Here is a 14,843-nt window from a genome sequence, read left to right on the forward strand (position 1 = left end):
AATATGTTTTATTAGTTTTGTTCTTCTTCAGATAAACTTTTTTTTAGTGGAGTACTCTGAATTACTGATCTTTAAATTCTGCTTTACTAGCACAATTTTTCTTTTAGAGAATACATTCATTTTTTAACAGGATGTACAGGATTTTTCTGCATGTGCTTTCAAGTCTAGTTATGAATCTTGCTTCTCTTTATGGAATGTACATAGAGAGAATCAGTGTGTTAGGCATATGTGCGCTGATGTTCTTTATAGGAATTTGTTCCTAATGAACTTCATGATGGCTTTTCAGCACCTAACTGGTCAGCGAACTTCGATGTACCCATGGAGACTGCACATGGTGCCAGTCTGGATTCTGTTGGCTCTGCTGTGTGGAGTAGTGAAGCACCTGTGCCAGCTAAAGAAACTGGCTGGGCTTCCTTTTCTGACTTCACATCCTCTTTGAGGTGAGAATGTCAGTTATTCAGGGTGAGTTTGGTTTGTTTGGGGCATCCATCTCTACACGAGCCTGTGTTGGTGGTGTATAAAAGTGTCTGAAGAGCGCTGTGTGTTCTAACAGCATGGGTGGTCTGTATGATCTCCCTTTCCAGGATGGGTGGGTACTAGTGTTCTGGGTTTTTTAATTTCATACTGTTATGCAGCTGTGATAACTAGGTTAAGTAGTTCTGCTCAGTTTTGAGAACAGCCAGGGTAATGCTCTTCTTTTTTTGGATTGAACGCTACATTCTACTGAAATCTTGTGTATGTACCTAATCAAATTGATGTAAATTTTGGGTTGCCAAATATTGGCAGTCAAGAATTAATTTCTGCTCGTATTGGAAGACTTTACTCTTATACATTTGGCTTTTGACTTTCTGTCTGGGCATTAAAACAGCTAGACTATTAAAACTATAGAAGTATGATTTTTTTGCAATATAAAGCGGTGTTGTTTCATGATTGAGGCAGGTAAACTGATAATCAAATTTAGGCCCTAGAAAATGAAGACTTGGGAGTTGCCACATTACTGGATATAAGAAACAGTCTGTAAATGGTGAGATGTTTTCCTAGTGTCATCTTGAATCTTGTCATCTGAGTTTCTTTAGAATGAAAAACTTGTAGCTATGCTGTATATGAAATCAAGTAGTGAAATCACTTTTGTAATGGTTCATGACTGTGCTGGCAGTCTCAGAGAACTCTCAAGTTAGAAAAATGCATTTAGCAAAACAGTTAAAAATATTTGGAAACACTGCAAAGAGCTGGTGATACCTGTATGCCTTAGTTACCAGGGACATGTCTATTCATAGTGGTAATGTGACAAAATTAAGTAAAAATTAAATGACCATCAAACACCCTCAGCTCAGTTCTGGTGCATTTTGCAGTACTAAATTTCTATTTAGCATGTCTTTTCAGCACTCATAGAAACAAACTTGCTGTAATTCAGTTTCAGTATAATTCTAGGCCTTACAGCTTTCATAGAGAACTAATCCTGTTTTAAGAACACTTCACTTTCTATACAGAAATGTTTCTAAAGTTTTTTTTACTCTACTTGAAGCTCAAAAGACTCCTTAAGAAGTAATTCTCCTGTGGAAATGGAAACAAACACAGATCCAGGTGATCCCTTGAGTGCAAATGCAGCTACTCTTACCACACAGCTAGACAGTAAGTAAACTGCATTCCCAAATGCAAATGGCTTGATTGTAGGAGTTGTACATAAGAAAAGTCTCCCTGAATGTTAAAATTTTAGGTTTCCAGAGACTCTTCTCTGGCTCTGCTGCTTTTCTGACAGGTTTTAATACCTGTTCTGACAAGTATTAAAAGTGACTTTTCAAAGAATTTATAAACTGTTTAAAATAGTTTCCATTTTAAAACAAGAGCCAGTGTTACTGAATACCTCTAAAAATCTGCACATTATGGACAGAAAAGCATTACAAGAAAGTTAACAGTTGGTTAGAAAATCTTCTCACCTGTGTCAGCATTTAGCTGAGCTGATGCCCCAAAAGAATACCTCCAGTTTTGTCCTGTGTGGTAATAGGCCAGTAGCCTTAATGTGTTCAGATTTCTCCTTCCTGCTCATGCCTTTCTAAGCCACCGTCCCATGCATGCCCTAATTATTTGTTCTAGATGTATCAACTGGTTAAAAGGACAAAAATACTTTAATATGCTTTTTTTGTATCTGTTATTACCAGAGGGAGTAAGAAGTGCAGGTGAGAAGTCCAGGCAGACTGGACATGCCAAAGATTTGTCAGTACTTGGAAGCTTAAAGTCAAATTTGTACTGTGTAGACTTGTCATGAATTTGACTGTACAGAAAAGTAATTCACTGTAATACTGTTAAGGCAAAACTATGCAGTAACCATTGTCAGTCAAAAAGAAAGAAGCTACAGACTGTGGCTTTTTCTTAAACCATCTCTAAGTAATACTCAGGCTATCTGTGTGGCACTTGAAGAAAGGTGACATTCTCTGTAAGGAAGAATTCAAGAAAGTAGAAAACTGCAGTACTGTTCTTGACATACTGCTTGCACATGAAATAGAAACATAACCAGCCATGTACTAAATTGTTTCTATTTCTACTTGCAGCCCCTGGAAGTGTTGCTATGGAGGCCAGCTCAGATGGAGAGGATGATGTGGAAAATGCAGACAAGGTAACTGAGACAGTCATGAATGGCAGCATGAAGGAGACACTGAGCCTAACTGTAGATGCTAAAACTGAAACCGCTGTTTTCAAAAGGTGAGAACGCCTATTTATTGTCTTCCCATCATGTAAATAGAACACGGTTGATGGAGTACTGTGTTATCAGAGAGACTTCTTTTTAAAAGATAATTCCTGAAGTTTTAACTTGAAACCTTTTAAAGTAATTTTTAGGAAATTTGACTTCTAGTCAGTTACTATAACATGCAACTTGACTTATCAAGCCTTAGTTTCAGTGGAAGGTTATTAGCAGAAGACTGACTTTTGTCCCTGATGCACATTATTGTGCATTTTTCTTTTAACATTGCATATCAAAACTAAGCTTTTAAAATTTTGCACAGAACTCTTAGATTTGGATTGGAATTTCATTCTTCTCATCCAGGAGGATGGAAGACAGAAGTCAAAGGCCAGCCAGGCACTGCTTTTGAGTGTAGCTGATCAGACACTTGGGGTGATCACTGTTGGTGGTATGCACGATGGTGTTAAATCTGTTCTGGACTACAGGTGGCACATGGAATTCTAGAATAACCGAAGAGCAACTTCTAATTTTGCTATCTTCTGATACAAAGATTCAGGAAAAAGTGTCATTACAACATGGTCAAATTGTATATTATACTGTGATCCTTTTATGAGAGCAAAGCACATTTCAGTGTTGTCTACTCCATTCCATCTACTAAGATACTGTCATCTCAGATTTAACAATCAAGTGTTTTTTATTTAGTATCCAATATCTGTGTAGGGAAACAGAGACTACAAGCAGTATGACTTGCAAAAATTTTGCCTTTATTGAAGCTGGTGTGTTCTGCCTGCACCCTGAAGTTGGCAAATTGGAACACACTGCTAGAGCATTTTGAAATGCAACCCTCTTCTTCTTTTAGAATAACTTCTTAGTATCTGTCCCTATTCTAGCTTTAAGTACTAAAAAGAAGTTGTCAGTATGTCTTGGAAGTTGCTTAAAAAACACCAGCCCCAAGTTGATTCCAGAATAAGAAACTTTTCCAGTGTTACTCTCTACACTGTCTGTTGTTTAAATTAATTTACTTTGTTAGTGGTAAGAGATAATTCCTGAACCATCCAAAATGAACAGATCTTGAAAACCAAACAGCTTTCTGTCACTCTTGATTCCATCCTTTTGATTATCTGAGTGACTTAACTTCTTGTGGTCTTTCAGCAGAGGAGGGAAAATTTGTGTCTGAACAATGCTTCTAAATCAAATGGCGTTGATAGAGGAATGAACCACAGCACTTCAGAGAGGTGTTGGGACTCCGTGCAGATTGATGTGACATGAAGCCATCCATAGTGCATTGCTGATTTAGTAAATGATGTCTGCTCTCCAGTTTGTTTTGTCTTTTGCACAATGCTTTTACGTGGTCTTCACTCTTAGATGTTTACAAATTTGGTTTAGTTATCCATGGTGTCTTTAAACTTCTCCTCAAACTAGTTTAGCTCACGTGCACTTTCAAGTTGTGTGACTTGTGATACTGATGCAAAAACTAACATGAAGGAGGCAGCATCTGGTGACAGCTCCTGCCTACATTCATGGAATTACCTGCTGGAACTGTAGTTAAAAGGACATAGAGATGCAAAGGGAGGCAATATCACAGAATTGTCTCAGTAAGAAGGAACCTTGAAAGTTTATGTGGTCCAATCTTCTATGGGAAAGATGAGATTACCAGCCACTGTCTGATTGCATACAGAAAACTTGTAGTAAAGGGGATGCTGGGATCTTGATTTGGAAGGGAAATGTCAAAGAAACATATAAGGGGGCTCAAAGATGAGGTCTTAAATGTAGACTGTTATACTCTGATAGAGATGTGCAGCTTCATAGTGAATTAATGCTCAAGTGGCATTTTTTTAAACCAACTTGTTGGTCTAAATGAAGGGATAATTAAGAGTAGTGAGGGGGAGTCCTACTCTGGCCTGTTTGCCTTTCAAAGTGGACGCTTTCAGACTTCAGCTTTATCTAGATTTCTGTCAGAAGAAAACTGATGGTGTTCAAATCCACATTAAGGGGATTCATAAGTACAGTAGCTAATCTGCGGAAATCTGTAAAGGACAAAAATGTGATTTCTGAACTTAGTTCAGAAGTAGGAAGAATGCTAGCAGAGACTGCCTCTTTGAAAAAATAAAAAAAGCTAGGACATCACTTTCAATGGTGATAGTGACAAGTATTTTATTTGGAAGGAATGCAAAGAGTATCAAGAAAAATGAGATGGGGAGATTAGATGGGGAAAACTTGATGAGAGATTGCAATGCAAAAGACAGTATTTTTGCAGGCTCTGCAGGATAGAAGGAGAAAAGAGAAGGATTCATTGAAATTTAAAGGACCCATGGAAAGGAGAACTGTGAGAATAGGAAGAAAACCAGCAGAGGAGATTGGCACTTCTTGAATAAATAGATTTGTTGCCACAGAGGTATAAGACTGATGTTTGTCTACTTCAGAGCTACTTTATAACTATCTGTTGCAGGTATATATGCTCAAATTTGTATTTTAGTTTGCTCATAATGGTGTGGATGAAGTGGAAGAGGGTGGAATAGAGAGGCAGAAAGGTTTGGGTTTAGAGGCAAACCAGAAGATTTGTTTGCTAATGACTTTTGAGGCTTCCTGGTTACATGATACTGTCTTCCATAGTGTGAGTGTACAGCTTTTTCACTGAACTTTGCTTTTGTCTACTAGAAGAAGTTTGTGAAGTAGATTGGGCTGCAGTCTTTGTACCCCATAAACCATACATAGTATTCACTGTGGAGTATGTAAGATAGTGATGAGTTACTGATTTTGCTGGTATGTTTCATGGACACACTTTATTTATGCCAGTTTCTGAGGGAATCTTGAATTTCTTTTATACTTTCTTCCATTTTTTGCTTACTTCTGGCTTCAGAGTGTTGAAATCCTATCGGTATGTATAGTAAAGGATCATGGTTGTTATCACTTCAGGCATCTCATACATTCCTTTATTCCTTTCTGATCTTATTTGCAATCACTGTGTTTCCTGCCCTTTTCTCAAGTTTTAATGGATGTAAACACCAGTGCATCATTTAGGTGTTTGTAAAGTCTAGAGCCATGTGCTTGATCTTCATGTTGCTGTCATAACTTAAAATCCATTTGCATGTGAAATATGGACCCGTCTCAGTTTTCTCCTGTTGCCTGAAATTCCCTAAAAATAAACTTCAAAGTTAAATACATTAAATAACCTCCTGCTTTTGTTTTGTTTTGTTTTTTAAGTGAGGAAGGAAAATTGACTACCTCGCAGGATCCTTCTTGTAAATATGTAGTAGAAGAGAATACAGAGGTTGCAGAAGAGGTCTCTTCAGGTCTTCAGCCTACTAACAGCAGTTCAGAACAGAGGTAACTGCAGTCAAGGATGCTTTCAATCTTCTAAATAGCAGTTTGTGTGCTTTTCTAATAGGATTTATCTAAAGAGATCAGTCCTGTTAGATTCATTCTAAAAATGTGCTTGCTTTTATTAAATCCTCACAAGTTGTGTCTTCATTTTTTTTTTTCTTGATTCTAAGATTCCCGAGTCATCAAAGGTGTATTTTTCTTGCAGGGAGTTGTAAATATCCCTATTCTATTTTGTGACAATGTAACCAAATTGGAATAGTGAATTGATGCACAGATCTTTATTGCATGTTCCGATTATACTGTGTATAGACTAAAAAGATGTAAGCATGTTTGACAAATTTAGATTCTGGTTTTTAAGACTTGTTTATGAGCCAGTATTTAATTAGGTCTTTCTTCTAACTTCCTGCTCTGCATAAATGTCAAATTTGATCAAGAAGGGGATTCTAACCAGAAAAAAAAACCCTGTATACTTACAGTGGGAAACCCAAAAACTTTCACAGTGTTTCCTAGAGATGCTGTCTTCATCAAGATGACAATATTTTTTTTAATGCTGATAAGTATTAAATTGTAGGGAAAAAGTCCTTGGATACTAGGTGATTCCCTTTTGAGTAAAGATGCTTGTCTGAACCAACAGAGGGTTCTCAGAGCTAGCTGTTTGCCAGATTGCCTTCAGGTTGTGGGAAAACTCAGAGAACTCTTTTCAAGGAATCCTGCTGGCTTCAGCAAAGCTCAGAATTTTCTCTAAAGGTGGCTGTTGCAGTAGATCCTCATAAGCACAGGATAACTACTGAGATAAACCCAATGGTGCTTTTGCGGCTCCACGTATGTATGACTAATGGAAGGAGTCCCCTAGATAGGTCTCTGGCTGATGGCTAGCAGGAGTAATCTTCTAGGAGCCCTGTTCTGTCATGGACTTCGTTCCAGTTAATAAGTGAGTGATGGTTGTGCAGGCTGTCACACTTCCTGTCCATGCAACGTTTGTTTCTTACCTTCCGGGTTTCTCTACGAAGTGTTTGCTCTTGTCTAGTGCTGTCTGTCTTTTCCCTTATGTTCACATTTTTTAGAGCTTAGCAGCCAAAGACTTAGCTAGGGGGCTCCTGCTGCTCATGTGCATGTAGAGCACAGACCCCAGAGTGGCTTCTCTGTGATGTCCACCATCAGAGAACAGGAGTTACAGATAACTCTCCTCATCTGTAGTTTCAAGCAGTATTTGCATTCTTTTTAGAAAATCTTCAGATGTATTCCATAGACTTGCACTGAATGGAAGTTGAGACTTTTTGCTGCTGTTGCTTGCATATTTTTAATGTCCTCATGCATTGGTTTGATCTCTTTGTCCCAGTCCAGAGCAATTGAGCCCATGTTTACACTAAACTTTTATCTAGAAATGTATATTCTGTTACTATTTTCACTCTTGTAGGTTTGCTCTCCATTTTCCTCCATACTTTATGAACGTTTCACCCTAATGGACTGACACTGAAAGTATTTGTGAAAGGCTCTTTGTAGATTAGATTAATAACTAAAGCAGTTTTTTAAGACGCTGTTGTTTTCCTTTTGTGTCTTAGCTGCTGGCTTTCCATTGCAACCTTAAATACTCGTGGTATCACATTTTGCCTCACTGAATAAAATTTGGACAAGTATCAGAAATGTGCTCTTCATTAGTAATTCTCTGAGACCATGTCTCTAGAGATCACTTGTTATCTCAGTTAATGAAGATCACACATTCTTCAGTGGTATGCTTGGTTAATTGAGTGCTATGCTTAATTAGGAAATAAGTACTCCAGAAATGCTGGACTGCAGAAGATAATTGGGATGAGCATGTTATTAGCACAAGTTTCCTTCCTTCAGTTCATGGGTTATGCTACACAGGATATTTGGGGTTGTTGGTTTTTTGTTTGGTTTTTATTGCACCTCCCTGAATTTGCTTTGAATCTGTCTTGTATACTTATATCTCTATTTTTTGGCCTCTTAGGACTGATCAACATACCCATTTAGGAGAGGCATCTGTTAACGGCCCTGTATGATATGTGATGTCTACTACCTTGGCTGAAGAGAAAGAACTGATGTCCAGGTGTTTGAGTGTTTCTTGAGGATATCATCTAGACCCTGTTGAAGCCAGTCACTGCTGCACTAATTTCGCAAGGAATCAGGACCAGCAACATTTATATTCTAGATTTTAAGACATTGTACAGAAATTCATAAGTGTAAAAATATTGCACATTGAGAAATACCAATAATTTTTGCGTATGTTTATATTGTATTGTTCTAAATAATGGGGGGCCTGTGAAATAAGATCCTGCTACCCATGTAATGATGACAGTAGTGTTACTATAGTTAAAATGGCTGTAAGAATAGTTTTATAAAAAAGTGAATACAAAAATCTAATGTATTTGAGACATAACTATTTGACGATTAGTGTGACCAAAGTATTTAGCAGTTTTCTTACATTTTTCACCTTGTAAAAAAAGAAAAAGAAAAGTCATGTTTTTTTGAAACTGAGATGCCCTATAAATGTTATTTTGGTTGGTTTAGCTTAAAAAAGTGATTTAAATAAGAATTTTTTGGTGTTCAGCATTTTACAACAGGTTTTTTAATTGGTAATTGTTTTCTGTATCGTTCAAAACAGATCAAAAAATGTAAGTCTATTGGTAGAGATTTTAAGTATTTATTGCAACAGCTTAGTTGACAAATTGATGTTACTGTAAAGCCATATGTTCTGTTAAGTCTAGTTTGCTTGAAACAATACCTTCCAGGTGAAACACTAGAATATTTGGAGTGCACATGGCTTGTTGTGTTTAAGTGGTTCACCTGCCTTTTAAACAGTTCACCAATATTTAGTTTAATACCAAGCATTATACAATGGAACATTTCAGAACAATCTGCGTATTTAAAACGCTATAATCCTTTTAGACAAGTCAAGTAAAAGAAATGCTCATGCTGCTAATGTAATTACAGTACCTGCATTTTAAAAGTAAATAGTGTTTTTAATACGAATTTTGGCAGCAGAGCATGTTAATTGGTAATTTCACTGTATTGATCTGTGTGAGGCTTTCATTTGTATGTTCTAAACCAGTTTTTTCACAGCTGGTTTGTGTATATATATAGTGATTATGGAAACTAATTCTGTGTAATTTATAATTTTCTATGTCAGTGTAAAATTCCAACAGCCTTCTCAAACAAACAGAAGCAATATACTGTATATTGCCACATCGTCCGGTGAAAGGGTTAAAATACTCCTGCACTTTCAGACGCAAAACCATTTTTGTTTCTGTAATAGTTTTATTCATTTATTTTTTACATCATTTGTTTTCCTGACCAGTATTTAAAGCCAAAAGGATATTCTAAACAATGGCCAATGAGTTATTTCAGAAGGCGTCCCAAACAACGTGCCTAAACATTACATTGCATACAGAAATAAAAAACCCACACGTATGTCACTGCCCTTATTGCTTTCTCTTTTGCATTTTCTGCAAGGTTCAGTGCACTTGTCCTTGGAAGTTTTTGCAGACTGATCAGTTCTGTGAAAATGAAGGGTAAAAGCACAATATCATAAGTAGAAGGGGTATGGTTGCCTTTTTATTTATAAGTAATGGAATCTAATCAGTTTCTAGGTTTTCTTTTTCAGTTCAGAATTACTTTCAGATCAGCTTGACCAATACCATTTTGTGTGTTAGCTTTAAGCTTGGAAGCTGTCCTCTTATCACTTTGATCTGTCACCAAACAAGCAGCTTTGGCAGCAGAACAGCTCATTTAGACACGTGAATTGGAGTCAAGTAGAAATTCAATTACTGGCAAGAAGCAAGTTGTTTTGCATAAGTTTGATGTTTGTAAGGAGGAAAACTTGAGTCCTTTCCAGTGGAACTATTTGTCCTGTGCTAAAAAGTTGATTTATTTAGCTCTGTAGCTATGAAAACTGGAGAACACAGTAGATGAAATTGAATCTGGGCCCTGTTGCCTTCTTTGCGGCAGTCTTGTGCTTGTCCTTTTGTTCACAAACTGTCATATCAGTCCGCTGTTTTGAGGAAGTGTAAAGGTATGTTTTACCCACTCACTCTACTTACTTGCACAAGGAATCCTGAACTTGAAAGCACTGGAGGTGTGTTTGGGGAGGGGAGGGTGTATGGGTGTGTGTAAGGACACCTCTTTTGCCATCTTCTATCAACACTGCTGCTGATATGCTGCTCACATAGCCTTACCAAGGTTTGAACGTACTGCGAGAATCCTGAATGGCTCTTACCCAGCCTGTTTAATCAGATTTGACTTGCATGCGATGGAATTTGAGTCTTCTTTATGAAAAGGTATTTTAATGCATTTGCAGCATGGACTGAAGTATAACACCTTTGTACAGGTTTGAGTTCCTGTAGTGTTTTTAGCAGCAATTAGGATGAAATGAACTTGCTTTGAAAGGCTTGTCCACTGCTACATTCCACCGTGCTCTTTGAAATGGCTGAGGGCTCAGTCACTTGATACTGAGGATAATGATGTCAGTTGATATCAATGGGCAGTGGATTTAACCCTCAGGATATCTCTGGTGAAGGATTTTTACTCAAGCAAGAGTCTGTTTCAAAAGTGGCTAGACCAGTAATATCTGTAGTAGCTCATTGCCTCTTCCCACCTGGCAGAGTGGATGAATCATGCCTTCTTGACCAGTGAAACCATTATTTTTAAGTGTAAGCCCTGAATTAGTTCTATAGCAAGATTGTTCCATTTAAGTAAAAGCATAAGCTGTCATCTTGACTAACATTGCTATTAATTCACTGAAAAGATAACAGGATAGTGGAAACAATCTTATTATGTCATTGTACATGGAATCCCTTGTGACCATGCTCTTGAGTGAAGTCTACATTTTTGCACCTATTAAACCTTGTATCTACCTCTTGAAAACAGTGAGTTCTGTGTTGTCATCTGCATACTTCTGTGGAAGCTTACTGTGACATTCATTCTTTGTGTGAAATCCATTGAGGAGGCTTGTGAGGAAGATGAATCAGACTCTTACTGTCATTCATTATAAACTTACCTTTCTGTTTAAATTTTAAAGCATTAATTTCCTTGGAGATTTTGTTTTCTGATGTGTCTCATACAGTTATATCAGGAAGTACTTACTGTACATAACTGGCTCTATTAATAGACTTAATCACTTCTGACTGTCTCAGAATAAATAGTGCTTTCTTCAGTGTACTGTAAGTGCTTTCAGTTTCATTATGAAAGTGTCTGTATTATTTTCCAAACTGGGATGGAAAATGGCTGTTAGTGTGGTAGCAAAACACCCATTTTGGGAAAGGTTTTAACTTCTGTCTTTAGCTTCTGCATCTTACTTGCTAGCAGGTAAGGATTTGACATCTTCCTGTTACCTTATTTTTGTTTGAGTATGTAAGGTTACAGCATGGAAGGATCTATGCTGTAGAAGCATAATTCTATGCTTCTAGACAGCAATAAAATTAAAAAAATATTCTTATTTCTGTCTCCTTAGGTCACAGTTCATGACATTTTTTGGACTTGCTCAGATCAGGTTCTGTTATTTCAAATTGTGATTTGCCCTGTGTTTAGTCTTGGTTAATGACTTGAATGTAATCGCTTCTATGATATCCAAAGGAAATCTGTGTACTTCTTACTCCATAAGAAGTGCCATAAGTTAAAGCATTGAGACCCAAATTTTACCTTGTTTTGCTTATCGTTACTTTGATAGCATCTTTCAGAATTTCTCTTTCAGGTGACTCTGGGCTTAGTGTTTTGTGTATATTTTATTGGAGAGGGACTGTGTTCTGTATTTCTGTCTTCTTTAAGTCACTAAGTACCTTGCAAAATGAGGTGGGATTCCCTTTATCTTTCTGGCCATAGCTTAAATGCAGTTACTCTGATTCCAGGTCCTCATACTGGATTTGAGTTGTGTTTGGTGTGGGTGCTTTCCTTGATTTGTGTTTTCTGTGTCTCCTATCATGATTCTGGAGACTGTAAGTTAGATCACGATTGTCTGTTGGCGTACAGTCACCCAGAGTAAGCTCCACCTTGCCTAGCTGTTGTAGGTTCTGTCGCTCATGTCCTGTAGATATAATGGAGATATAATCCTTGCCCATTTGCACAGGGGAAGTTTATCTGGTTGTCTCACTATGATCTGTGGATGATAGGTAGATGGATGTTTGATTCTGAAGACATCATTTTTTCAGATGGAACCTGGACCTGTTACGGATCAGTTAGGTCTGCTTTTAAACTCCACTATGTGCCACATTTCTATCTTTCTTACCTGGGAAGGCTTCTTCCATTCCCCTTATCTACATCAATGATTTGTCAAAGATTGTCACAATTTCACCTTGGGTAATGCACTGGCTCTTTCACAAGGGGACTGAAGTCTGACTGCAGATGTTGCAAATAAAACCTGCTTTTCCTTACACCATACAGAGTTAAGTGTTTGGGAAATTCCTCTGCTATTTTTTCAAATGAAAGATAAAAAATGTTGTCTGTCTTCTACTGATTCTCATATCAGACAGAGTCGAAAGATTGCTAAGATAAACTAAGACGGCTAAAACTCAAGTGACCTTGTTTCCATTGCTGGGACTTCTCCAAAACACCTTTCCTCCTATATCTTTATAGAAACATTTGTTAATGCTGTATTTGTTTAAAAGGGTCGTTTTTCTTCAGTCACTGCTAAGCTTAAAATTATGAGATGTGCTTTCAGATGAGAAGGGTCTGCTTTGGAGTGAGCCATGGAGGACTGTGCATACTGACAAAGTAGTAACAAGGAGCTGTGAGATATTCATGGGACTGTGGGGCCCTATTGTTTCTCTTTAGTCCCTTCAGAATAAAGTAGGAAGATAAAAGGGCTGATGAAATGTGCCACTTTGCTTTTTAATGCTAGTACTTTGCTTGTCTAGTTTGAACTACTCCAAAAACAATTCTCTGAACTTGGAAAGTGGTGGGTGACTTCCTGGTAAGTAAATTGTTTCAAACTTTAGTTACATGATTCATGTGGAATTGATACTTATTTCTATGTACAAGCACTGAAGACAATTTTTAACTGAACTATTTAAATAAATATTTATAGATTGACACCTGTGTGCATGCACATCAGTGCGTAGAATACATTGTCTTAGCATGGCTGGTGCAGTGCCCAGCGTTTCCAAAGTGCACTGAACTCTAGAATACCAGGAAGAATGAAGACATACTTGTGTACATGTTACAGTCCATTCTAAAGCATTTCAGGCTTGTGTCTGCGTGTGTAGACATTGTCAGTGGTCTCTGGCCAGCATGAAGGTATCTTGATGGGAGGAGGAACAGGTCAGTGCCTCTGGTGTGGGAGGCAAACTTCAGCTTTTGTCAGATAATTTCTGTGATGCTTTCTTAACCAAGCTACTTGATACATTTGAGCCCATGGTAAGGCATATCCAACTGGGAGTTTCTTTTACAATCTCAATTACGATCTAGAATGGAGTAACTCAGGAAAGGACTTGGATTGTAAAACTAAGTCCAGGTTATGTTAGGCATGAATTTGTACATGTGCGTGCTTGGTGCTCTTCCCTCTGAGCTGTTCTCCAGCATCCTTTTTTTTTTTTTTTTTGTCATATGAGAAGATATGGACTATGTGTTAAATGACTAACCAGTTCCTTCAGTGAGAGGAGTAGATGCTACTTCTGGGTATAATTTTGTGCCAAGTGTTTGGAAAGGAGTCAAGAAAGTGATGATTGTGTACTGTGACACTTGTACAGAAATTAGATCCAGTCACACTATTTATTGGGAGCAAGAAGACTGTGTTCACAAGTGTGCAGAAAGGTTATAGGTAGGCAGCACTCAAATGGAAAGGTGATTGCTTTCAAGTATCAAGATACTGGCTTGAAAGAAATAGAGCAGGGAAATGGCAAAGCTTTAATTGCAAGGGAGGGCAGTTTGCAGTTCTTAATCTCAGGCAAGGCCTCATTTCACTTCTTGGTCATTGTAGCACTTCAGTGAGCTAGAAAAAGGTGGAATCTTTCAGGCTGGCTGTCTGCCTGTGGAATAATGGATTGCTCTAAACAAGAATCCTCAAACGGCCTTGGGCTCCTGGGAGAATTCTTTTTCATAGTTCATGGCAGTGATGCCTGTGACATCCTATTCATGAAGGGAAAAGACTGAAGTTGTGGGTTTCAATGGGAGAAGAAAATACACACTAATGAAATCCTCTGAATAAGTTGTGTAATGAACTCAGAATTTATCCTCATGGTGTGGCTGTGTGTTATGTAGTGACATCTGGCCCTCTGGAATATCAAGATTCAGAAACTTCAATGATTGCTGCTGCTAGACAAAATGAGGTTATTGGTTTTGTGTTAACATCAGTTGTCTTACAAAACCTTCCTCTCTAACTTGCTGTGAGGACTGTGAATTTAGTCTTCATTTACTCATAAAAGATACGACTGATAATGTGGAATGTTTGACAGAGTAACTAGTTAATTTTTTTTTTTTTTTACTATGTCCAGCCATATGTGTCATCAAGGTATTCTACAGGCACTTCCCTGACTGTAGGACTTAGTATGGCCTCTGGACTTTCGATCTGCTCCAGCTTTGACACAAACCAGTATCTCACTGCTTGAATACTGCTATCTCTGACAAGCTTCAATGTATATTTTTATGACAAAAAAGCTTTTTTGACTTCAGAACAGAAAGGGTAATGGAGCAAGAATGACTTGTTTATAAACAATCTATGACCTTGATGTGTGCTACAAACCTCTAAGAATGTCTTAAAAATTTAAAAATAAGCATAAGCATTTCTGTTGGGGAGAAATAAAAGTAATGAGACTGCTAAGCTGGCAGGCATTTATTAGGTGTTCAGTTTACTTAATGTGTCTGAGTCACTCTCTGCTGCTGCCATAGCAGC

At 37.7% G+C, this 14,843-nt stretch overlaps 1 protein-coding gene across 43 annotated transcripts in view; it reads left to right on the plus strand.

Moving 5' to 3' along the window:
• The window catches only part of PPP6R3 (protein phosphatase 6 regulatory subunit 3), a 51,326-nt gene extending 41,893 nt beyond the window's left edge, over window positions 1-9,433 (plus strand). For 22 of the 43 annotated variants that reach the window (XR_015288748.1, XR_015288746.1, XR_015288745.1 and 19 more), the window contains 5 exons: window positions 287-440; window positions 1,526-1,632; window positions 2,550-2,700; window positions 5,885-6,007; window positions 7,974-9,433. Coding sequence is in view for 24 of the 43 variants with exons in the window: in XM_086895812.1 (XP_086751938.1) it covers window positions 287-440; window positions 1,526-1,632; window positions 2,550-2,700; window positions 5,885-6,007; window positions 7,974-8,025 (587 nt within the window). In the remaining 19 variants the exon portion in view is untranslated. Of the gene's footprint in view, window positions 1-286; window positions 441-1,525; window positions 1,633-2,549; window positions 2,701-4,937; window positions 5,130-5,540; window positions 5,559-5,884; window positions 6,008-7,973 lie in introns of all 43 variants that reach the window. The other 21 variants (XR_015288735.1, XR_015288751.1, XR_015288736.1 and 18 more) reach the window with 2 other exon arrangements.
• Window positions 9,434-14,843: the final 5,410 nt, after the last annotated feature.

This window comes from Cyanistes caeruleus, chromosome 6 (assembly GCF_971803275.1).
Source record: "Cyanistes caeruleus chromosome 6, bCyaCae1.hap1.1, whole genome shotgun sequence".
In the NCBI taxonomy this organism is placed as follows: domain Eukaryota; kingdom Metazoa; phylum Chordata; class Aves; order Passeriformes; family Paridae; genus Cyanistes; species Cyanistes caeruleus.